General features: G+C 43.3%; 1 protein-coding gene across 1 annotated transcript in view; it reads left to right on the top strand.

The window, feature by feature from the left end:
* The window catches only part of PEX5L (peroxisomal biogenesis factor 5 like), a 241,238-nt gene that overhangs the window by 165,019 nt on the left and 52,176 nt on the right, over positions 1 to 24,043 (top strand). Inside the window, exon 2 of the mRNA XM_084842080.1 lies at positions 6,547 to 6,651. Coding sequence (XP_084698206.1) covers positions 6,547 to 6,651 — 105 coding nt within the window. The remainder of the gene's footprint in view (positions 1 to 6,546; positions 6,652 to 24,043) is intronic.

The following is a 24,043-nucleotide window of genomic DNA, read 5'->3' as shown; positions in this document are numbered from 1 at the left end:
GATCCTCAGATTTACAGCAGTATTTCGGAAATGTGTTTGGAAGTTGTTTAATAGGGCTATGCAGGGACCCCCCAACCCACTTCAGAGCCCAATCCAGAGCTTCCAAATTGGCCTTGACCTGCCTCAGGCTGATCCAGAGCTGGGCCAACCCTCTTCGGCCTCCAGATCTGAAGTGAGATCTGGATAGCTGAAGCGCCACCCCTGCCCAGCTGTTTGAGCCCCACACCCACTCTCACCCAGTGGCGGGAGCCCCCTGCTCTTCTTTACCTGGACCCATGGGCAGCACCCACGGCCATTGCCATTTTGGAGGGAGTTTCATAATATTGCATAAAATGCAATATTACAGGCATAAATGGCCCATTTACACCGGTAAGATTGTGTAGATGGCCTCTTTATGGCCACAATCTATGCACCATTTATTTACTGGAAGAAGAATTGTTGCCTTTAAAAAAATGGTGACTCCCTCCAAGATGGCAACGGCTGCGGCTGCTCCCCACGGGTTCTGGAACCAGAGGAGCAGGGGGCTCACACGGCTGGGTCTATCTGGATCAGGACAAAGCAGCCCAAAGTGCTTCGGAGTGATCCAACCAGCTTCAGGCTGCTCCCCACCCGTTCCAGAACCAGATCCCTTCAGGCTGAATCACCCCCATACGCTTCAGGATTTGGCCTGAAGCAGTGCACAGCCCTATTATTTTAGCCTATTCTTACCTCCTCCCCTTTGATGCTCCTGCATACTGCTGGGAACCTCTGATCTGTATGGGATGTGTGTGCAGAAAAGCTCTTATGCAAGTTATAGGGTCCCACAGGTCTCCATCCCTAAGAGTGAATGCGTAGGTTGGATGCAGCAAGTAATGAGTGGACTTGCAGCTATTCCTACCTTTCTAGAGACATTGCTGGAGCTACATGCAAAGACAGTTTTACTACAGCTCTGTGTTGCAGTATGGGCTCTTTTCCAGCCCCTCCAGAGTAAACCTTCTGTGGGGTTTTATGGATCTCTACTGGGGATGGACAAATCTCGCTATTTTGGCTTTCCTGAGTTTCAGTTTTCCAGTCTTAGTTTGATTTGTCCTGAACTTTGAGCATGTGTTTTACATGTTCACACAAAAACGCATAAGCGTTTTTTGTGCACGTTTTTCCTAATACATGCATTTTGAATGCAATTTTGCCATATTTGTAAGCAATTTTCCTAACATAATGTATTTTTAGATTATTTTCACTGACATATGCGTTTCTGTGTGCACTGTCCCCAAATATACTCAGTTTTGTACACATTATTTGATTGGAGAACTCCATTGCAAAATCTGGAGAAGTGTGAGCTTCGAAGGATAACTGAGTTTCAGTTTGCGTATTGGTTCAAAAATGAAAAATTCAGTGTAAAATGAAAAAATATCTCCCCCATCCCTAATTGCTACAACTTCTCTCTCAGTTAATAGAAGTATTAAAGAAGTATAGCATTAATAGAAGTATAGCTTCCAAATCATGTGAAGTACTAGTTCCCCTCTACTCAGCACTGGTTAGGCCTCATCGGGAGTACTGTGTCCAGTTCTGGGCACCACACTTTAAGAAGGATGCAGACAAGCTGGAGAGGGTTCAGAGGAGGGCAACAAAGATGGTCAGGGGACTGGAAACAGAGCCCTATGAAGAGAGACTGAAAGAACTGGGCATGTTTAGCCTTGAGAAGAGAAGACTGAGGGGAGACAGGATAGCGCTCTTCAAATACTTGAAAGGTTGTCACACAGAGAGAGGCCAGGATCTCTTCTCGATCATCCGAGAGTGCAGGACACGGAATAATGGGCTCAAGTTACAGGAAGCCAGATTCCAGTTGGACATCAGGAAAAATTTCCTGACTGTTAAAGCAATACGACAATGGAACCTATTGCCTAGGGAGGTAGTGGGTTCTCCCACAGTGGAGGCATTCGAGATGAAGCTGGACATTCACTTGTCAGGGATACTGTGACTTGGATTCCTGCATTGACCAGGGGGTTGGACTTGATGGTCTTATAGGCCCCTTCCAACCCTACTCTTCTATGATTCTATGATTCTAGTATCCCTTTCCAAAACTAAAGCAAAGCCACCCTGCAGCAGAAATTCCGGGAGATGCATGTATTTTGCTTGGGAAAGCAATAGAATTCTGTGGTGTCATAATCACAACAGTTCAAATGATTTATTATTTGAGAACCTGATATTGAGCACTAATGCAAGTATCATGACTCTTTCCAGGCAGTAGGTGAGACCTTGAAGAAAAAGTGGCTCTGGCTTCAAAAATGTGAGCTGATCTTTGCCTTTGTGGGTCTTTTCCTCCTGTGCAAGAAGTTTTAAAAGCACTGCAGGCTTTCCAATGCATCCTTTCTAGCTGACAGAACGTGCTTCATTCCAACATTCAGCACAAAAGGATTTTTGCCAAAGCCGCATGCTGTTTAATGCTAGTACAACAGTTGCCCCACATATCATATCAGAGGATGTTGCCACAGATGTATTGGCCAGATCATAATAGAATAAATGTGTATTTGGCCAGAAACTTTTTGTTATGCTTAGCAACCAGAATGTGCTTCTCATCAGATAAAACACACCCTACTTGTAATACTGTTCACTACAATGCATTTTGCAGTTCTTCGGATGTCAGAGGGGTGTAATGGTGGAAAGGACCAGCATGCTTACGTTTTATGACACTTGGTACAAGCATGCACTGTAGTGTAACTGCAGGGCACTGAATGAATATTTCAAAATGTTGCTTTGTTTGCTAGTGTTTAATTTTTAAAAATCATGGCTCTGTGGATGCATTTTACGTATGAGAAAGGAAATGTCATATTCATGTCAACGGACTCATCTTGTTCTCAATGGAGTGGAACAAGACACATTATAAACTGATATGTAGGTGTCTGCATGAAAGTTTTAGGTGCTGCCGGCCCCAATATCTAATGTCTAGGTACTCTACTGAGTCTGTTTCTTTTTCCAATTCTGATTAAATAATTATTTAATGTATGGTTATTTTCCTATACATAACTACGGGGGGGTGGGAGTTTATTGAAAAGTTACTTCACAAATGAAATAATGGAAAACAGTGCCTAAACTTTGCTCATGTGAAGTCAGATCCTGCAGATGTTACGTATATAGAACTATAATGAACATAGGGGTATCTTCAACTCCTTCACAGCACAGTACAAGCACATGCATTACCCCAAGAGGGAGAGTTGCCTTATCGTGCTCTCCCTACATGTGCAGGATCTAATCTGAGGCTCCTATCTTTTGGTTCTGGGCTGTCACTGCCTGTCCCCACCCACAATCTTGCAACCAAGTTTCCTGCATTGTGGGAGCATCAGTCAGCTGTAATATTCTCATATTCATAGTGCCATGAGGCCCTTTTTGCCTGTCCACTCTTTCACCAGCTGAGCTACTAAGAAACATGCTGTTCAATCAAGTTGAAGTCCACTTCTGATGTATCATTCGCTGTTCTGTCCCAAGAGAAAATAGTGGCCTGAGCTGTATGTGGTTTTGCTGTTTTCCATATATATGCGTTTTAGCTTATACTTTGCTAGTGTTTCTGATCAGGAAAGCTTTTTTTGATGCTTTCCATGCCTACAGTCCTTAATGTAAAGACAGATGCAATATTTTAAATGTGGCAGTTATGATTTGAACGTGACTTCACTGCCCTAAAAATATACATACATTTTAATGTTCCAGGGCAAGTTCTGGAGAAAATTGGTTCAGTAAGTTTCCAGAATGTAGAGGAAAAGCCAGCTGTGATGGGACCCTACTGACCAGTGTCCATTATACCACCAACCTACCTCTTTCTCAACCCCTGAAGCAGTTTGCCACTGTTTTTGAAGTATTTGAATTGGGGCATTTTGGAAGGTGAAAGACAAATGTTAGATGCTGCTTTAGAATATGAAAAAGAAAACAGACAGCCCATCTGTCTGCACAATTTGCAGACAGCACAAGGGGAAAGACAAGATGGGGAGCTGATCCAGAATTAGACTTCTGTGTGTGTGTGTGTGTGTGTCTGTGTGTGTGTGCGCACACACGCGCACATGCACCTGCAAGTTTCATAGCACAATTCACACCATGAGTGAGGAACCTGTTGTGACTGCTATTAAGAATGTTCAATCTGCCTTCACCCTAAGATCACATCAGCAGGATTTGATGCAACTTTGAATCACTGGATAATAGCCCAGAATACCTTGAGCTGGAGGACATGTACCGCAATGCAGTGGATGGCTCAACAGTGATAGGCTGTGTTTGAAGATACCATTTTGTCCATGAATCAGTTGCCCCAGAGTACAAGCCTAACGCAGAACCTCTCTGACAGTGATGTGATTGTTTGAAATGTAGCATTGATCTGGAAAACACCAAACTGCATCACTAAATGATTTTAAGGGCACTACATCACCAAATTATTTTGGAGGCATATGTGCACAAAACGTGATGAGTTTCAATAGATGTAAGGTACACACACATACACAGAAGATAAAATTCCCTGCAATGTTACATCAGAACTGACTCAAAATCTACAATACTGCTATATTTATATATGCTTACTTGCTCAGATACTTCTCTGCAAACTTGTGTTTAACAGTGCTGTGTTTATCTCAATGTATTCTTTTTGATCCTTTTAAAGAGAAATGATACATTCTTTAAAAGAAATGCTTTAAAAAAAACCCACTACATTCTTGCTATGATCGCGGCTGGTTCCCACGTGCATTGGGATATTAACACCAGTAAGAGTTTAAAGAAGCATTTACTCTTGTGAATTTGGGATCTGGTCTTCCCCAACGCAACTCTTCAATTCCCGCCATCCCTAATTTTAAAATTCTGTTTATTTTATAATTGCTTTTTCTTCTAAATTCTCCAAAGAGAAGAAGCCTCTCCTCAAAGAAATATGATTGTATTTCATTTGGCTATCACCAAATGATATTTTTCTTTAAATTCTATTTGACATCCTTACATTTTCATCAAAAATTTTGCTTTTGATAATTCAAGTTCAGAGGAAATGTTTGAAATACTGCAGCATCCCAGGGGGCAGCTTCTGCCTCAGTGGGAAATTAGCAGCACAATTCTATACTGTCTACTCAGAAGTAAGTCCTACTGAGTTCAGTAAGGCTTAAAAAGGTAAAGGTGTCCCCAACCAGTCGTGTCTGACTCTAGGGTGCGGTGCTCATCCCCGTTTCTAAGCCGAAGAGCCAGTGCTGTCCGAAGACGCTTCCGTGGTCATGTGGCCAACATGACTGAACACCAAGGTGCACGGAACGCTGTTACCTTTCCCGCCGAGGCGGTACCTATTTATCTACTTGCAATTTCTTGCTTTTGAACTGCTAGGTTGGCAGGAGCTGGGACTGAAGACAGGAGCTCACTCCGTCACGCAGCACTCGGGTCTCGAACTGCTGTCCTTCCGGTCTGCAGTTCAGCATCTTAACCACTAAGCCACCGTGGCCCTTCAGTAAGGCTTACTCCCAGATAAATGGGTAAAGGGTTACAGCCTAAGGGAGTTTTTTAGCTCACCATGTCATTCACTTGATGATTTCAATTATCACATGACAGCATGGCTGTTTGAAGCTTTCATCACATGGTGACTTGCCATGAGATTGATGTTTTGTCTCCCCTAAACAGGAGACTGTGGGAATAAAGCAGGTACCTGATGAGATCGTGTTAAAGTGTTGTTCCAGACTGTCTGAATTCACCCTAGGACTAACAACAATGAAAGAGTTTGGCATGATGTCTTTTGCAAATCAAAGCTATAAAAATGGTTTATGCCAGTTGACTTAACTTCTGTTATAATTAATATCATATGTGTTGCCCAATCCTACAGCTTTAGCTTCAAACGTAAAGTCTTGTCATTCAGTGAATAATAATACTTTCCATTTATGCAGTGTTTTAGAGTGCTCAAAGAGCTTCATAAACATTGTATTGTTGTAGACCTTACAACGACCTTGTAAGGTAAGTCAGTATTATCACCATACTGTAGATGGGTTAGAGACTTAAAAAGAGTGGCATGCCATACCTAAGGCCATTAAGAGAGTTCATGGCTGAGGCAAGATTCAAACAGGGAACTTCCGGATCTGTAATTTTGTCCGTTAGCCATGGCGTGCACGGGTAGTCCAGCAACTACTCCCTAAAATTGTTGCTCACTACAATACCCTATATGTGAGTAAACCTGTCACAATCCACCAGTTCATATGTGGAAGCCTGAGGGAAAACCTCAATTCCCTCAGGAGACCAAAATTGTGTGGCTAATGATATGAGTTTGAATGGCCATCGTAAAGCAACGGTGTAGTATTGGGCACCATATATATTCATTATCAGTATTAACTGTGGAGATGTGTTTGCTGGGGGTGAGGGGTTGAAATTATAAAATTTGTAGTGTTTGTTTTCAGCAACAAAAATTGACTTCCACCGCTTGACAGCTTATTTTAATTTCTGGACTGTTTTTTTTGTGGGAGGGAGGGTGGGGACAATGATGATGATAATAAAAATGATAAGGTATTTCTATATCTGTCACAGGTATGCTAAGTTTCCTCCTGACACAAGTCGTTGTTGATTTCACTGTTATAGGGGAAAGGCTCTAGGGCGGCAGATAAGGCTGTTGCCATGGTGATGAAGGAGATACCGAGGGAGGAGTCGGCCGAGGAAAAGCCCCTCCTTACTATCAAATCACAGGTGGGCAGAATGGTAGGATGCAAGGAGGAAGCTGACATATGTTGACTTTCATGGAGGCCAACAATTAGCCTAGAATGGTTTCCATTCTTGGACTCAAATGTTTAAAAAGATAATTTTTGTTTCTAACTATCCATGCACACACCCCAAAAAGAGGGCAAGTGAAAGCTGTTTAAGTATGGCCACTCTTCATCCCAAATCCCATTGGGAGTGTATCAAAAAAAGCAATTATTTTTCAACAGTACCACAGCTGATTCATTTCTAGCTTTAGCAAACTGTATTCAACTTGATCCCTTAGGAAGTATTTATTAAAGTATACCCCCCATTTTATATTATTTATTTGTAAATGGATTTATATGCCGCCTTTGGGGGCATAACCCAGACAATGGGGTTTACAATATTATTCTAATAATATATAAAATACATTACAACAAAAGAATCCAAACAACTTTAGTATGCATAATATATAATACAGAAAAAATATCATTCTTACTTCATAAACTCACGTCTTGCACATTAGTTTGGGAAGTAAAAAAAAAAAAAAAAAGGACAGATGTTCTAAGTGAAATGATTTATGGAACTACAGTGTACATATGTCAGTTACCAGTACAGTATCGAAAACTGATTGAAACTGTTAACTGTGATTCATGCTGTCTATACAGTATATATAAATGCACATTCATTTAAAAAGTTATGTTGATAAACCATACGTCACAGCTTGTTGGTGGAAGAGTGTATCATTTTGCAAAGTAGTGCCTTTAAAATACTTGTGCTCTCACATTTCTCTCCTCTTCCTCTTGTAGCCACAGCAGTATCTGATCTGCCTCCCTGTGGCATGATCCCATGTGGCCGCAGTCTGTCTGTGAATGGTGCATGGCTGATTCCTACCCAGTCAGCACCCAGCTGGGATTATACAACTGTGGAAATGTTCATCTTTTTAACTTGATTAATGCCAAGTTACACACCCATAGTTTGAATGTTATAGGCAAAAACATAGAGAAATAAAAATGTTTTTCTGCAAAAAAAAAGAAAAAAGCAAGAACCCCAAAACAAACAACCCAAATACAGATCTATTTTGTTGAAACTATGTGCCTGTGTTTTAGCCATGGCTGATACATGAGGCTTTGGCCTCATTCAGACATACCACCAAACTGGTTTAGTATTACATGAATGAGTCTCGGATGTGTCATCGCCTTTGTCCTTTTCCACCTCAGCTGTGGGAGATCAGAAGCTTTCACTTCCATTTTTAATTAGCTGCAGTTTAGGGTTACATCTTAATCCAGACAAACTGTGGTTAGTCTTACCTATGGTTCAGTGAAACAAGTCAACTTCTTTATGAAGAAGTGGTTTATGGAGTTTGCTTGTTTTCAATAAACTTTAGCTAAGTTTAGGGTTTAGACATAATGCTAAACTGCAGTTAATTTGAAATGGAATCAGAACCTTCTGATCTCCTCCCAGCTGTGCCAGAGAAGGAGAGGAGAGGCTTATGCATGATAGACTAATAAATTTAGGATGCTAATGCTAGTCCAGTGATTTTTATTTTTCAGCATGTGTAGTAATAGACGTTAGATTCTAAGCTGATTTCTAGATTGGGGCACATGTTTATAATGAAAGTTAAGATTTTAGGTATAGGATGGAGCAATCCTATGGCCATTAGACACTATCTAGAGGGCCATAGGATTTTTTGATTTCTGGGGACAGAGGTCAGAGCTAGGGCTCTGAATGTGTGGTTCCCAGAAACTGTGCTCCCCGCCCCCACCCCCTCCCCTGCCCCCTTCCATTTTTAACTAGCCTTGTAGCTGGCATGGTTCTCTCCACTCTATGTGTCCGCACTTGGAAATGGAATACGGAGACAGGGGAAAGGGGGTGGTCCTGGGAGCAGAAGCTGCATTACAGAGCTTCCTATGCACCACGTGGCCTCCTTCCCTCCCCCTCCGTGAAGCTGTGGCTAGACAGCCAAAATTGGCCATCTAGCCAAAAATGCAGGGTGGCCGGAGCATGGAGGTGAGCATTGCCTCCATGCTACAGCTGTCCTGCGTTGGATACTCAACAGCCTCCAACTTTGGAGGCCGCCAACTATCTCAATAGGATTGTGCTCTTAGTCACATTGGGTAGTATCTAATGGTATCCATGAGCTAATGGACTAGCCATTAGTGCAACAGGAAACTATTGGATCCTTAAGCAAATGGAAATGAGCAGAAACACTCATTTCTAGGTCAGCGGAGCTTGCAGAAAGGAGCTCTGCTGATCTGTCCCATTCTGAAAAAATAGTGTTTCTGCTTGTTTCTGGGGTTGCTTTAGGAAGCACTAGCTTCCTGTAATGCTAGCAATGGGTCCCATGGGTGCAAAAGAAACAGTGGGAGCATAGTGGCTCCATAGGATACTGCCCCTAGTGGTCATAATGACTGATGCCCTGGTTATCAATTGTTTAAAAGTCTATCTCTGTTAAAATTCCAAACCAAGTTCCTTCTTATTTCCACAGTTCCCAATGTTCTGTAAAGATAGATTGAATTCAAGTAAGTCTATAAGAATTACAAAATGCCCACTCAAACTTTCCCTATGGACAGTCCAAATTGTATGTCAAAGACTGAATGAGTTCAAATAATTAATAATAGCCAATGTTAAGCTATACCGTGAAAGTACTTCTTTTAAATACCCGTTACAGGTTTGCAGTGCTGCATTATATATACCAAAAAATGAAAATGTCCTGTGTTTGGGTAGCATCACACAAGACAGTTTTCCTACATAGGTTAGGCTGAAAAGTGCATATTTGTATGCATCATCATGTGTGAAGATTTTGATCACATCTGGGTTTTTTGCTTATGCATGTACATGCCTTGGGAATCCATTGCAAAATGCAACTCCTCAGTGCATATATACCTGACAAAGTAGACACAGGTGTGGTCTTCTTATATGAAGTTATGCATAGATATACCCAAGTAGGAAAAACATCCTGTGTGAAGCAGCTCTATACTGAGACATGATTGGATGGTAGAATAGGATGCTTTCCTTTAGTATATCCTATTTGGATTTTACATAGACCAGTTTATGAATCATACATGTTGTGACACCTGATTCATAACATGCTTTGTGCCCCATTCGTATTGGTTGTCTGTAACAATTCACCAAGTAATCATTTGTGATACAGCTTTACAAAGTAAAATGCTGTGTGTATGTTAGTCCATGTACACTTTTTTCTCACGGTGTATGAGTCGGGTTCATTCTTGTTATGCACCAGTTGGCTACACAAAGCCAAGAGGAGGCAAAATCAAGATGAGTGAGTATTTTTGATAATCGTCTCTGCATTGTGTGCACCTCTTTGATCTTTCTCACTTGCATACCTATTGTATAAATGTCTTCCTGTTTTATGATGCCTTTGTATGACTGCACTTTTCATTGAGAACATTTGTCTGACATAATGTAATACCACAGGGAAAACTGAAAAAGCTGGGACCAATTTATACATTCCCTCTGCTGCATGGAAGCCACCCAAAAGTGCTCTCTTGTGCCAGATGCATTGATCAGATTATTGGCCTTGATCATGGGCTTACTTCCTGTGCCAGCATACTTTTCTTTGGAGTTATTGTTGCTCATATGGGAAATAACCAAGCGATCTGACATGGGCTGCACTCTTACACATTATCAATACATTGTTTGACTACATGGAAACTGACTTTCAATGGTTACCATGCCACAGAGATATTGTCCTGGTTTGCACGAGCACTGAAGCCCATCATGGCTTATATGTGGGTTGTGCCACCCACAGGCACCAGCTTGTAAATTCACGCCCCCGCTGTGACTTCTCATGTCATCCAAACCCAACAAGGGTGGCTTGTTGGAGTGGTTGATAACCCTCTCTGGATTAAGATGTCACAACAACTCTTGCCCAGCAAGGGTAATTAAGGAAATGAGCCAACACTCAATTGGCACACAACTGGCATGCGTCGCGGTGGTTAACAAGCCCAAGGGTGGCTTATTAACCACCCTCGTATCATGCAAACCTGGCCATTGTGTAAATTGAGCCTTAGAACTGGCAGGAAGGCTATTTAGTACAATTCTGTGTCCAAGTCAAGATAATCTACCAAGTAGTTTAGTCTGTTGATGGTGATTTATGCATGGGATGACCCTGGCAAACACTGCTGTGACTAGATGACAGAATTTAAAAAGCAAGCAAATACTGAGAACATATTAAGCTATAGAATTTCAGATGGATATTTCCACCAGTTGCAGAACTACTGCTGGCAAATGTTGTAAGTCAGATCAGATCACAAATATTCAACTTGGATCCAGACGTAGTCATACTTGGAGGAGATCCACTAAAATCATATGTATGCATTTATTTTAAATTATTTTAGTCCACCTTTAAGGGTAGAACCCTCTCAGTGTGGCAATCAAGATAAAAACAATACCGAATTATAGTCATGAGTAACTTAAGCACCATTGTTTTAAATGGGTCCCCTCTAAGTATGACTAGGTCTGGATCCAACCCCAAGTATTTGTAGTAGGGTATGTCCAGTTGCTTGGAGGTGGGGGGGGGAGTTAAGTACCATATGTTGATTTATCAAGAATTTCCTTGCTTTGGAGACATTGGAGTGGATCCAGATTTAGGCATTTAGTGGACTTCCCTGCCTCCCCCTCTTCATGGCAGCCCCACCAGGCCCTGAAAATGCTACGCGCTGGGAGGGGGAACTCTTCTGAATGAAGTGAGCCATGGGGGTGGGGTGGGGTGGGGTGGGGCAAAACCTGAAAATCAGGCAGCAGCACCTCTTGTGAGCAGAGGCCTTCCATCCATGGATGACAGATCCTGGATCAAACTCATAATAAATGAAAGTGCCACTTGTATTATATTGTTGTGAACTGCACAGAGAGCTTTGACTATTGGGCAGTATAGAAATGTAATTAATTAATTAATATGTGCTACAGCAGCTGTTTATATATTTGACAAAAAGGCAGCTATTCATTGATCATATGGGTCAACTTAGGCTAGGTATGGTTTTCAAATGTATGTTGATCACTTAATTTAATTTTATTTGTTTATTTAAAGAAAAGTCTATCCCCCTTTTCAGGTAAAACCTATCAGGCTGCAATATTATACACGCCTAGAATCATAGAATCATAGAACAGTAGGGTTGGAAGGGGCCTATAAGACCATCGAGTCCAACCCCCTGCTCAATGCAGGAATCCAAGGCAAAGCAATGGGAGTAAGTCCCATTGAACACAGTGGGGCTTACTTCTGAGTAGAAATCTATAGGGTTGCACCCCAGCTAACATAATAATCACTAAAACAACAGATATATAAATATAGATATAGATACACACACGCCCAAACATAATAAAAGAAAGACAGATGAGCTAAACTATACCAGAATTAATAAATTTGGTACACTTTCGGGTTGTCCTATCAATTGGTCCTTCCTGTGTAAATGGCAGTGTGTACTACTTCACTTATTCCAAAATGTAGTAAGCCAGCCTTGCTGGGTTTGAGGGTCGTTTTGCTCATTCTCTTGCGTGGGGTTCTGGACCCCACTAGGGATGTGCGTACAAGTAAAACACGAGCTCGTCAAAGTTCTCCAAATTCTACTCCAAAGTTCATTCTGTCTTGTGTCCATATCAGATTGCAATCTCCTTTTCACATAAAGAGTGTGCACATTTTCATGCATGTTTTTCCCAAATGTACAGATCAATTGTGTGCATTGTTGAAATATACACATTCTTCTGCCATTGATAGAAGTGTTTTTGTGCACATTTTTTTCAAAAGAAGATTTTTCATATGCATTTTTCAAACACATGCATACTATCGAATGCATTCCTCTGGGTCCACAAATCACCTTGCAAGCTCGGAAATGCACAGACTTCAAACAGAGGTTGCATTTGAGTCCGTGTTCAGTTCGAGGGGTGGAAACTGGATAAATCCTAATAAAAATTAACTGAAATGAATTCATCTGCCCCAAAGTTCTACCCAGATGGCCCCACTTATCCTTGCTAGTTCTTTGCACACCTAAGCAACTGAGATTCATAAGTAGGTTGCAAAATCATTTCTGAGCAACTGTCAGTAGACTTTTATTAGTCTGTAAGAACAATTAAGCCATAACCATTATTAGATAATCAGAGACAATTTGTAAGTTAAGTACTGTAAAATCTTTTATTTATTTTCCTCAGGATGCATATAATTTCAGCCCGCGGATCCCCATGAAAATCATTTTTTTTTAAATTGCCTTGAAGAAACAGACCTAAAAAATTGGCTGCTGCCTAAAAGTTAAGCTGCTTTCTTTCATATAAATGAAACAGATTTTTTCTACTGAGTAACTGATTTTATCATGTTACTGTGAAAATAATGAGTTTTATAATATTTTTAAAGTGTGAGTCTTGGTCATTTTAAATAGAAGCTAAATAGAAATGTAGGATTATGCTGCATTTTAAAAATTATTATTATTATTATTATTATTATTATTATTATTTTAAAGTAGTTGCATCTCACCTTTATTTATTTATTTATTTATTGCATTTATACCCCGCCTTTTTTCCTCTTGCAAGGAACCCAAGGCGGCTTACATTATCCTCCTCCTCTCCATTTTATCCTCACAACAACAACCCTGTGAGGTGGGTTGGGCTGAGAGTCTGTGACTGGCCCAAAGTCACCAGTGAGCTTCCATGGCTGAGTGGGGACTAGAACCCGGATCTCCCAGCTCCTAGTCCAACACTCTTGCCACTACACCACACTGGCTCTCAACTTTCCACAAATAGCCCCAAACACACAGTATAAAATACAATTCAAAATAAAATATAAAACAGATCAAGTAAAATCATGTGATAAGATGAAGCAACAGCTAAATTAACGATATAAATTAACGATATAAATTAACGATATAAAGTAGCAGTCCGGGAGCCCAATGACACCTGCTGTTGAACATGCACGTGTTCTCTTTGCATTTAACATGCAGGTTTTGAAAAATGCAAGTAGCATCAGCTGGCGGAGCTGATAATTATTGGGACTGGAGCAGACAAAGAGAGGGACTTTAACCCTTTCCTCCCGTGCTGCAGTTCTGAGAAGAATCCCTCCACTGAGCGCCCCATTTGTATTGGGAGGTAATCCCTGATTGGTGCCGATGGGAATTTCCTTCCCAAAGCAAAGGCAGCAAATATAACCTGAGATTCTCTGGATTTTGTAGCAAATATTGGCTTTTACATTAAAGTCATCGGTGCTGTTGAATCCCAGACAGGCATATCTCTAGACACGCTGGGCAGAATCTACTGGGAGGTTCTCTAGCACACGCCCCATTTAAATGAATGGAGGCTGCATAAAACATTACTGAGCACTATGGGTAGTCAAGGGTAGGCATAATCAGGCACCTGTCAAGGGCCCACACCCTAGCAGGAGCTCATTGACAGCCACCTGGAGTTGCTTCTCCTGTGTAACCCACTTGATCACCTGCCTCTCACTCTGGCCTAGATGACGGGGAGGTGGTGGGCTCTCCCACGCTGGAGGCCTTCAAGATGAGGCTGGACAGCCATTTTTCAGGGATGCTCTGACTTGGATTCCAGCACTGAGCAGGGGGTTGGACTCGATGGCCTTGTAGGCCCCTTCCAACCCTACTCTTCTATGATTCTATGACGGTGGTGGTGAGGAGGAGGAGCAGTGTGCCGTGGCCCTACTCACTCACTGTCTGCCTGTCAAGCATGCAAGTGGCAGCACGGATGAGAGAGAGAGATGAGGAGCAGTAGCAGCTGCTGACAATGTTGGTGAGAAAAGGTAGACCACTGGGGGGAGGGGGGCAAGGACTCAAAAACCTGGAGCCAGCACTGACTATGGTACTCCTGCTAATCTTCCTTTCATTGCAATGGGACTTGCAAGGAACATCTTCCCAGCTGGATCAATCAATCAACTACATGCATTTTCTAGAAAGCATGAAAAAAAGCAATATAATGTTGTTGTTTTAGAAAGAGAATGAAATATAGAACCAAACACTTAAAAGCTAATTAAGAAATTAGGACCCTAATAGGTGCCCAAGATTGCTTTCAGATGTGATGCAGATCTAATTTTGGAGTGAGAGCAAATAAGATATCAGTAATGCTGGACTAGAAGCCAGTTATGTGGATTAAACAACAACTGTTTTCATCTCCAGCTTCTTGACTGCTGCTAAGAAACCAATATGAATCCTCGTGGGCTGAAGCTCAAATAAGGTGTTGCACATGTTCTTCTTTTCAGAATCCATCTATCCCAAAGTTACCAAACACTCTCTAAACTCAAACCCTTATTTACTATATAAGAACCTTTGATTAGCAAGTTTTTCTTCTGTGTGTTGGTTGCCCAGCGGGCTTTTAAGCTACTTTTATCAAATTACACCAGTTAACAAACTGCACTTCTGGTGATATAAATGCTGCAGACACATCCATTGTCTTTATACATAAATACGATTCCAGTTTTTACAATCCTTTTAGGCTTGAGGAAAAAACAGAATTGCCTTTGCCACCAGGCACATGAGAAGATTCTATTATCAAGGCAAAGGACAAAGACAGTGTAAATAGAAATGGATTTAGAAGAACAGGACGGAGCATCTTCCAGCTGTATGGGGCACTCTGTTCAATGGATGGTGCAAGTTACAGGATTACTTTTTGGTGCAAGTCAACATACTCCTAAGGATGGTGAGGGGAGAGAGAGACTGCTTGGGGACAAACCAGAGCCTTCTCCCAGTTTTAGGGGGCCCTTTGCAAAATGCCCTCTGAATACACCCTTCTATATCGATTGGTCCTCCAGCTGGGAGCTTACCTGGTGGCAGGGCCAGGTGGCTATGAGCCTCCATTTTCAATTAAGGTTAGACTATATGTTATGTTAATTGTGTATCATGGAGCTGAGCCTCCATGATTTTTACTCGGGAGTAAGGGCAGCCCCAATTCTAGATCAGGACCTGTATGCACCAGGAGGGGAGGATTGAACTCTCCACCCACCCATCTGCTTCCCAAAATTCTGCCCTTCCCCTTCATGGAGATTTTTTAAAATCCTCCACTGGAGTCAATGGAAGCTTGATTGATTGATTGATTGATTGATTGCATTTATACCCCCCTTGCATTTATTTATTCTTTTTAACCACCACATTAGGGAGGTGGAATTTTGGGAAGCAAATGTCTCCTCCTAGCACACACTGGTCCCAATCTCAAGCTTAAGGGGGGGAAAAAAGGTTCAGCTACATGCTGTGCAGTGAACATAATGGGGACCTTCATTCTTATTCACAATGCCCTGGAGCATCTGACAGCATCACACCAGAGCATTGTGGGAAATTTTAAATGGCAGCTCATACCTGCCTGCCATTCAGCACAGGAGGGTCATGCCAGGAAGCTGGAGTCCCAGCAGCTCTCTGTGGGTGCTGGGCACTGGTGCTGTGCATCTAGGACAGATTTTTTTTTTTCAGAGAGTTGAAGGTAGTACAAGAGGGTCCCATGTTGTGCACACTTATCCATTATTCTTTCTGGTCAGTTTTGCATGTTGTTCAAACCAGAAAGACAACAGTGGAATGAAAGAAATCAGGCTGTGTGCGTCATGGGCAACAAAGCCTTGTATCATGCCACCATCACCTTTAAAAATCTGAAAAGGCTGCTGCCTGTCTTCAACCCACAATTCTGCTAGGAAGTAAGGAGACGTGGGAAGAAGAAAAAATAGATTTCAAGTACAGAGGGGGGGGGCACAATTCACATGATCTTTGTCCCTTTTATTCTCATCCCAGACAGCACCTCATATGTGGTAAATAGGGTAGCCACTGACACATCGCCAAAAAAAGAGGGTGCAAATTTGCATGACATTTGCATATGTTGATTTAAAAGCACATTTAGAAATAATAACTATTATTTAAATAGAAATACAAAACATCTCACTTTAGTGGGGAGGACTAATCAGGTGACTTCTGTGGCTCTTCAGTATGATATCCAAGTGCGAAGTGTTGATGGGCAACTTCAAGGCCCCTGCTGCTCTCCTTTCTTATGGTTCTTTATTTTTAAAACAGACATAGAGCAGGCAGCCTTTCCAATACAGAATACCTTCAAACAGAGGACTGTCCTTAATAACGTAGGACACCTGGCAATCCTAGGGGTGAATCTGTTGTCTGAATTGTTTACCAGAAACAAACTAAAATTTCATCCAACTCAAACTAGGAAAGAGTGTGGAATACCAGTGTTCATGCTCATGATAACAGGCTGAAGACTCTAGGATAAGGCGGGCAGCTTTGAAGGGTCTGGGGCCAATGTCTACCCCCTACTGGGGTAGGCATCCCCCACTGCTGACATTTCAGCAGTTCAACATTTTTCTCCCTCATAATACTAGAACCCAATGGAGCTATCCCATGAAAGTGATTGGTGGGAGAAAGGAAGTACTTCACACAGCGTATAGTTAAACTATGGAATTCGCTACCACAAGATGTAGTGAAGGCCAGCAATTTGGATCGCTTTAAAAGGGGGTTAGACAAATTAATGGAAGAGAAGGCTATCAATGGTTACTAATCCTGATGGCCATGTACTACTTCCAGTATCAGAGGCAGTGTGCCTATGTACACCAGTTGCTGGGGAACTTGGTCGGGAGGTGCTGTCGCACTCGTGTCCTGCTTATGGGTTTCCTGTAGGAAGCTGGTTGGCCACTGTGCGAACAGAATGCTGGACTAGATGGACCCTTGGTCTGATCCAGCAGGGCCCTTACGTTCTTAATACAGCAGCAAGGGGAAAAAGCATGATATTCAGGGAGCACATGCCTTGTTTTAATGCAAAATTATGGTCCTGAAGCCTCAGAGCAGGCTTTTGTATTAAAACATTGTTTTAAAGCAGAAACATAGCTTTTTTGTTGACACTGCTGTGTGCCACCAAAATTCAGTGGCAATTCAGCAGCATGGTGGTAGCCATTTGGGGGTGGCAGGGGCAGCAAAGAAAAGTATGGGGAGCATGCATCTCACATGTTGCCCACCCCTGCACTTTGACATTCCAGCTTAGAGAAGGGCACTGTGCTCATAAATTTCTCCATTGCCTCATTGTGTGCTCGTTGTGCACCCTTGGATGAGCACAGGGCTGCTCCTGCGTGAAAAGGGAGTGGGGAAGCCCTTGTGGATGCAAGTGCATAGTGGAACTCCTGCATCACGTGCATTCACGGCTTCTCTGGATCTGGGTGATAATGATCAAGCTCTCCTGAGTCATCCTCAAGCAACTGGGGGTCATGGATTCAGCGACTGCACCCAGTTGGAATGGATCCATTCCTTACTCATGTGTGGGGTGTTTGCTTCTGCTGTGGTAATATTTGAATAGCAGGGTGGGCAGATCACATGGAAAGTTCTTTCCGGTGTCCGAGCACCATGACTTTCTGGGGATCAGTTATTGGAAGAAATAGGGACTTGCCTATGAAAGCTCCTGCCTCCTGGTGTCTATTCAGTAGGAGAGGGGAGGCAGAGGAGAGTGGAACAGGGGGGCTGCCTAAAGTTCCACAATGACCACTTAACTGTAACGTTGCCTGGGCTGATGCAGGAACTACACATGCAAAGGCTGTACAACCATTGCAGTATGGTTGCAGCTTCCCCCTAACTAGATCCCACATCATTCTGATAAGGTCTGAATAATGTGCAAATTCCAGAAGAGTAGCTGCATTTGTTCTAACAAGAACAATAAAGGTAATCTCAGCATAGTTAATGATGTCTGCTTCACTGGCATGTAAGACTGAGGGTACCAAAAGACTTGAGAATCTAGGGATGTACGAAAGTGACTTACCTGTTCGTGGATTATGTTTATGGGGGGGAGGAGTTCCGTCCCTCCCCCCAGAATCCTCGACGGGGGGGGAGGCGCTCCGTTCCTCCCCCCCGGAACCCTCGAACGGCCGGCTGTGTTCCGCGGCAGCTCCACGGAGCAGCCGGCCAGGTCCAGCCAGGCCAGAGCCATCCACAGCCGGATTTCCGGCCGCGGAGAGCTCTGGGTAAAAACAAAAAAACAAAACCCACGTACGCAAATGGCGGCTACGGCCGCCGCCATTTGCGTTCCTTCTTTTTGGCCATCTTAATCTACGTAAATATTTACGTAGACTATGACGGCGAAAATAAAGGGGAACGCAAATAGCGTAGCGGGCGCTATTTGCGTCCCTTTTTCATTCACCATTTTAGCCTACGTAAATCTTTTGTTTGTTTGTTTTTTTAAACCCACCCAGCCATGATAGGCTACGTAAAGATTTACGTAGCCTATCACGTCTTTTTTTTTTTTTTACCAAGACTACAAATGGTGGTGGCGGCAGCCGGTCAGAAGACCAGCCGCCGGAGCAGCCGCCACCCAGAAGATCCGCCCCAGGTAAGTCTCATCCCGGGGGGGATCCGCAGTGGGGCGGGGAGTGGCAGGCCGTTCCGCCACAGATTTCGGGGGGCCGAATGCACTGGCATTCGGCCTCACCAAGATCCGTGGCGGAATTCTCTGCCATCCCTATGAGAATCTGAAAGCAAAACAAAGCACCCTTCATCTTTTGAGCAGACCCTGAATTAGGGGTTGGTCATTTTGAGAACCACCAGCCAGAGAGTTCTGAGAACTCCTCCAGCCTTCTCCCTGCCATCCACCCTTGTTGAAATGCCTTTGGGGGGTGGGAAACAGAGAGGACACAATGGATTGGCCTGTCTGATGGCATGTCTGGAGGTAGGAATGGGTCTGGCCCACCACAGCTTAGGTCAGGGGTGGGCAACACTTGACCCACTGCAGACTACATGTGGCCACTGCCGCATTGCTGAAATTTGCAGCAGCAGCAAAAAATATTGCAGATTTGCCACCAAAAATCAGCAACAAAACGCTGCTGAACCAAATTTAGCTTGTTTGCTGCTGAAAATTGGCATTTCTTTTGTGTCTCCAGCGCCCCATGGAAACCCTAGGGGGCCAGGACAATGGCCCCCTGGACCTTCCAAAGTTGCCTGCCCCTGGCTTAGGTGGATTGATTGTCTGGCATGACCAATTGCTAACCAGAAGTTTACCTCAGGCAGATACTTCGAGAAGCTCATTTCTCTTGGGATCGCTTCATCATCCCCATCCACCGACCAGCACAGGTTAAAGATTCAGGATACTGAAAATAAATTGTACACTGTTTGTGCACAGCTTAGGGTTGTGCTGACATTGTTGATTGAGCTGGCATCCATAGAGCCTAATATAAGAGCTGTTTGACAGTGGAACAGGGCCCTGGAAAGTGGTGGGCTCTACTTTGCTGGAGGTATTCAGGCAGAGGTTGTGTGTCCATCTCTCAAGGATACTGCAGTTCAGGAGTGGGCAACCTATTCAGGTGGAGGGCCACATTGGTGGCTTAGGAATCTTTCAGGGACCACATTGGTGTGTGGTTCCAGTGTGGGCAGGGCCAAGTACTCATTCTTAACACCTCATGCACACCTAACACACAGGGACACCCATTTTTACACATACACAAACACTTCTCCCTCGCACACACATGCACATACAGGCACCCTTCACACATGCACACACAAATCCCTCCCCCTCATATACAGCCACACAGAGACAGACATCCTCTCCCAACCCCACTCAGACACACACACACACACACACACACACACACAATCCTCCCCCCCTACAAACACACACACAATCTTGCCTCCACTCAGTTTCATACGTGCACACACACACACACACACACTCATTCTCTGTCTCCTCCACAAACACACATCACTCTCACAACACACGTGCACACACCACAGTTGTGCTTCTCCATCCTGCCAAATAGCTGGGATGGAGGGAGTGCAATTGTTCTAAAGAGAACATAGGTGCCCAACCATAGAGCACACCATGTAGACACTCTTGGTCAATTCTCTTGAGTGTAGCTTCCAGAGCATCTGCTAGAAGATGCCCTAGCATCCAGTACCAGAGAGCAGACCATGGACCATGCCAGAGACAGTGTCTGCTCTGTACTCTTCCTGGCACACTCTATAGTCAGGCAACATAGTTCTCCCAATGTAAATTGCACTTTCCCCAGCCTTCCAAACAGCTGTTTGGCAGGCTGCAGGGGGGAGTGTGATTTACATGGGGAGGATGACATGTGGACTGGTGAGTTTTAACCATCTTCTCCCCACACACCAGTCTACCCCATTGTGATGGGAAACATCTGGTGGGAATTCAGGGGGTTGCTAGGGCAGCAACAGGGAGGAACCCAAAAGCTGCATGTGGACCAGAGGTTGCCCACATCTGCTGTAGTTGCATCCCGCATTGCTAATCCTGAATTGAGCAGGGGTTGGATTAGATGAACTTTAAGATCCTTTCCAACGCTTTGATTCTATGATACCCTCCAACAAGCCCTCTTGAGGATCTTTATCCATTCACTTTCCAAGCCTTTATTTCCTACCCCAAATTTATACTATTCAGTTAATTCCACAGTAAAACTAAATCAGGGGGCCCTCCCACATTCTTGGAACACATTTTTTAAAACTCAGAATTTTTAAAAACTTTTTTGAAATTGCAGAATGTTGAAGAAGCCGCTGATAAAGTAGGAGCTGCAGTTGCTGTCACACCATTAGCATGATCAATTAATTCATTAACTGCAGTTTTTTTTTTTTTAAGTGCATTTAAAAAATAATGGGGAGCTGCCCCTGATCGGATACAGGCCAACAAATTTGTTTAATGTGGTCTTGCCAAACAATACATTATCTGGTTGTATTATTTCATGAGAGGAAATGGTTATCTTAATTATATAGCCTCAACAGCCATTCATTGATTTTACTCAGTTAATGGGTTGAATAACAAATGGAAAATGAAGTCAACAAATCAATGGAAACATTTAAGTAGGTTGAGAGGCCCTCATTAAACTCTGTGACCACGTCAGGGTGTCCAATATGGGCATGTAGCTTCATGCGCATAAGGGACTGCAGTGTTCGTTTCAGTGTACTTGCAGACATAATCTTTATATGCGCAGAGCATTTCCTGACACTGAAGTGAGAGATGCAGCCACTGCTCGCATGGACCACCGTATTCTTCCAGACTCTTGCATAGACACTGGAGGTGCTGGATCAGCACATAGGTGTACAATCCAGCCCTTCAAAACAGTCACTACCCTATCCTCCAAAAGTAGACCAGACCCTCTTTCTGTATTCATACTTGGAGCTTCCCTCCTCTTCCTTTATCCCACCACCTGGCCTCTCTGGTTGGTCACCTGTCTGAGTGACAGGCACATCCTCTATGTCCAAGTAGGTGTGTGTCCAAGAAATAAAGTTTGACTTTGAAAGAGTTGCTGAAGATGCTTGTCTTCCTCCCCTTCCACCAGCAAAGGTCCAGCAAAAAGAAGCACCACAGTGGCTTCAAGGGTTTTGGAAACTGTATGTCATTGCACTTGAGTGGTTTATGTGAGGCTCTCTCCTGAAAGCCAATAGTAATCTTAAGCTGTGCTCTATATCAGGGCAGCGCACATGGTAGATCGGGATCTATCGGTAGATCTCTGGGTGATTTGCCATGGATCGGCAAGGGCCTCTGACTCCCAATACTTTAGCAACAACAACAACAAAGCTTTCCCTCCACCCTCTAAATTTGGCAGCTGAAATTAAGAAAGCTGGGGGACGGATAGGAACAGAAGTGGATTTTGGTGTGAAAGGACTATGAGTTCGGTGCTGACACCAAAAACATATCCTTGATCTGAGCCATACGTTCAGAGGCACCCTGTTCCTTAATTCTGCTTGGTGTATGTCTGCCCTGAGCCTGTATTTTGCACAGGGCACTAGATGGTGGACCTTGAGGTTTTTGTTTTTAAAAAACCCATCAAAGCAGATCCTGAAAGCCTAAAGTCTGTCCGCCCCTGCTCTCTCTATTTGATAGATCATTTTGGCACTACTAACATGCATTGATCTTATACCATTTTAAACTCTCCCAAAGGATCATGGTAATTGTAGTTCGGTGACGGTGCTGAGAATTTTCTATTAGTCATCTCTAGCCCCCCTCACAGAACTACAGCTCCTAGGGTTCCTTGAGAAGAAGCATGAACAATTTCTTCAACCTGTTTCATACTGTGGTGTAGATATAACCAAGAAGAAACAGAACAGTCTTCTGTTGGATCAAATGTATCTTTCCCACAACTTGAATATAGTCTTCCTTTAAGAAGCCAAAAGCTGTGCCATCCATCTCTGATCATCCAGGTGTATATTACTAGTGGACTGGCTGCATCTATTTGTGGAACACCTTTCCAAGATGGATGGATAGGCATGACGTATATTTATAGTTTTACCTAATTATGCAATTATCAGTACGTGAAGGAAAAACATACATGGGGGACAGAGAGGAAGACAAAAGTAGGATGAAAGAAAGGAGAAAACAAGAAGAAGCTGAAAAAGTACATTTTCCAATGGGACCATGCAAGCAGGATATGCCAGTTGTCAGTTGGATGTAGGATGTAAATTCAGGAATAGCCTCAGGCTAGTGGGAATTCCACCACTGGACTCAGAACCTTTACTGTTAATGGCAGCATATATGCATAATTCCTGTGCAAGAAACTGTGCACGTTCTACTCATGCAGTCCATAACCTTGGGAAAGGATTTCCGAAAACTGATCCTCCACAGGTTTGAGTGGGGAGAATAAGGGTATCTGGAATCAGCCCCCACCCACCAAATAGAGCAACCTTTTCCAATTTTGGATGCACAGATATTATTGGCCTAAAACTCCCATCATCCCTGGCCATTGACCATGCTGGCTGGAGATAATGGAAATTGTCATCCAATGACATTTGGGGACCCAAAGTTGGGAAAGCCTGAATCAGAAGATGGGCTGTCAACTGTCAAAGCCAACAGCGAAGATCAACTCTTTGTCAGGGTACACATGCATTGGGATTTTTTTTCCTCTGCAGGATTATTGGCCACATGTGGATTGCATCCAGAGCCCTTTGTTGGATTGTTCTGTTCAGGTTTGTGTCCTTGTCCATGGGGTTCGGTTTGCCCTCCACAGTCCCTCCAGCCATTAGTCAGATTAGCCGCCCACCATCTGCATTGCTGCCCATTAGCTGATCTCTTGGACTTCTCCAAATGTTCTCAAAGTCCAAATTAGATTGCTTCCAGTTAAGCATTTGGACAGCCAAATTGTACCAGTGCAGGGAAAACCTGCCAGAACGTCTCTTGCCTTGTATCTTCTGCCTCTTCCAGCCTGAGTTGGAAGACTTTCTGAAGCTTCTCTCTCCATCTAGACCAGCCTTCACCAACAAGGTGCCCTTCAGGTGTGTTGGACTGCAAATCCCATCATATCTGGAAATGATGGGAGTTGCAGTCCAACATGCCTGGAGGGCACCAGGTTGGGGAAGACTGGTCTAGATCCAAGGGCATGTTACAACTAGGGATGTATGGATTTTGTAAAATCCATTCTGTCTGCATTTTGCAGATTGTCAGATGCTTTTCGTTCCATTGTCTGCTCATTGACGGAATTGGATTTTTT

Source organism: Heloderma suspectum, chromosome 3 (assembly GCF_057233095.1).
Source record: "Heloderma suspectum isolate Gila_16-S chromosome 3, 16-S_ref, whole genome shotgun sequence".
In the NCBI taxonomy this organism is placed as follows: domain Eukaryota; kingdom Metazoa; phylum Chordata; class Lepidosauria; order Squamata; family Helodermatidae; genus Heloderma; species Heloderma suspectum.
Note: the sequence above shows the minus strand (reverse complement) of the source record. Positions and strands in the feature narration are given on the sequence as shown.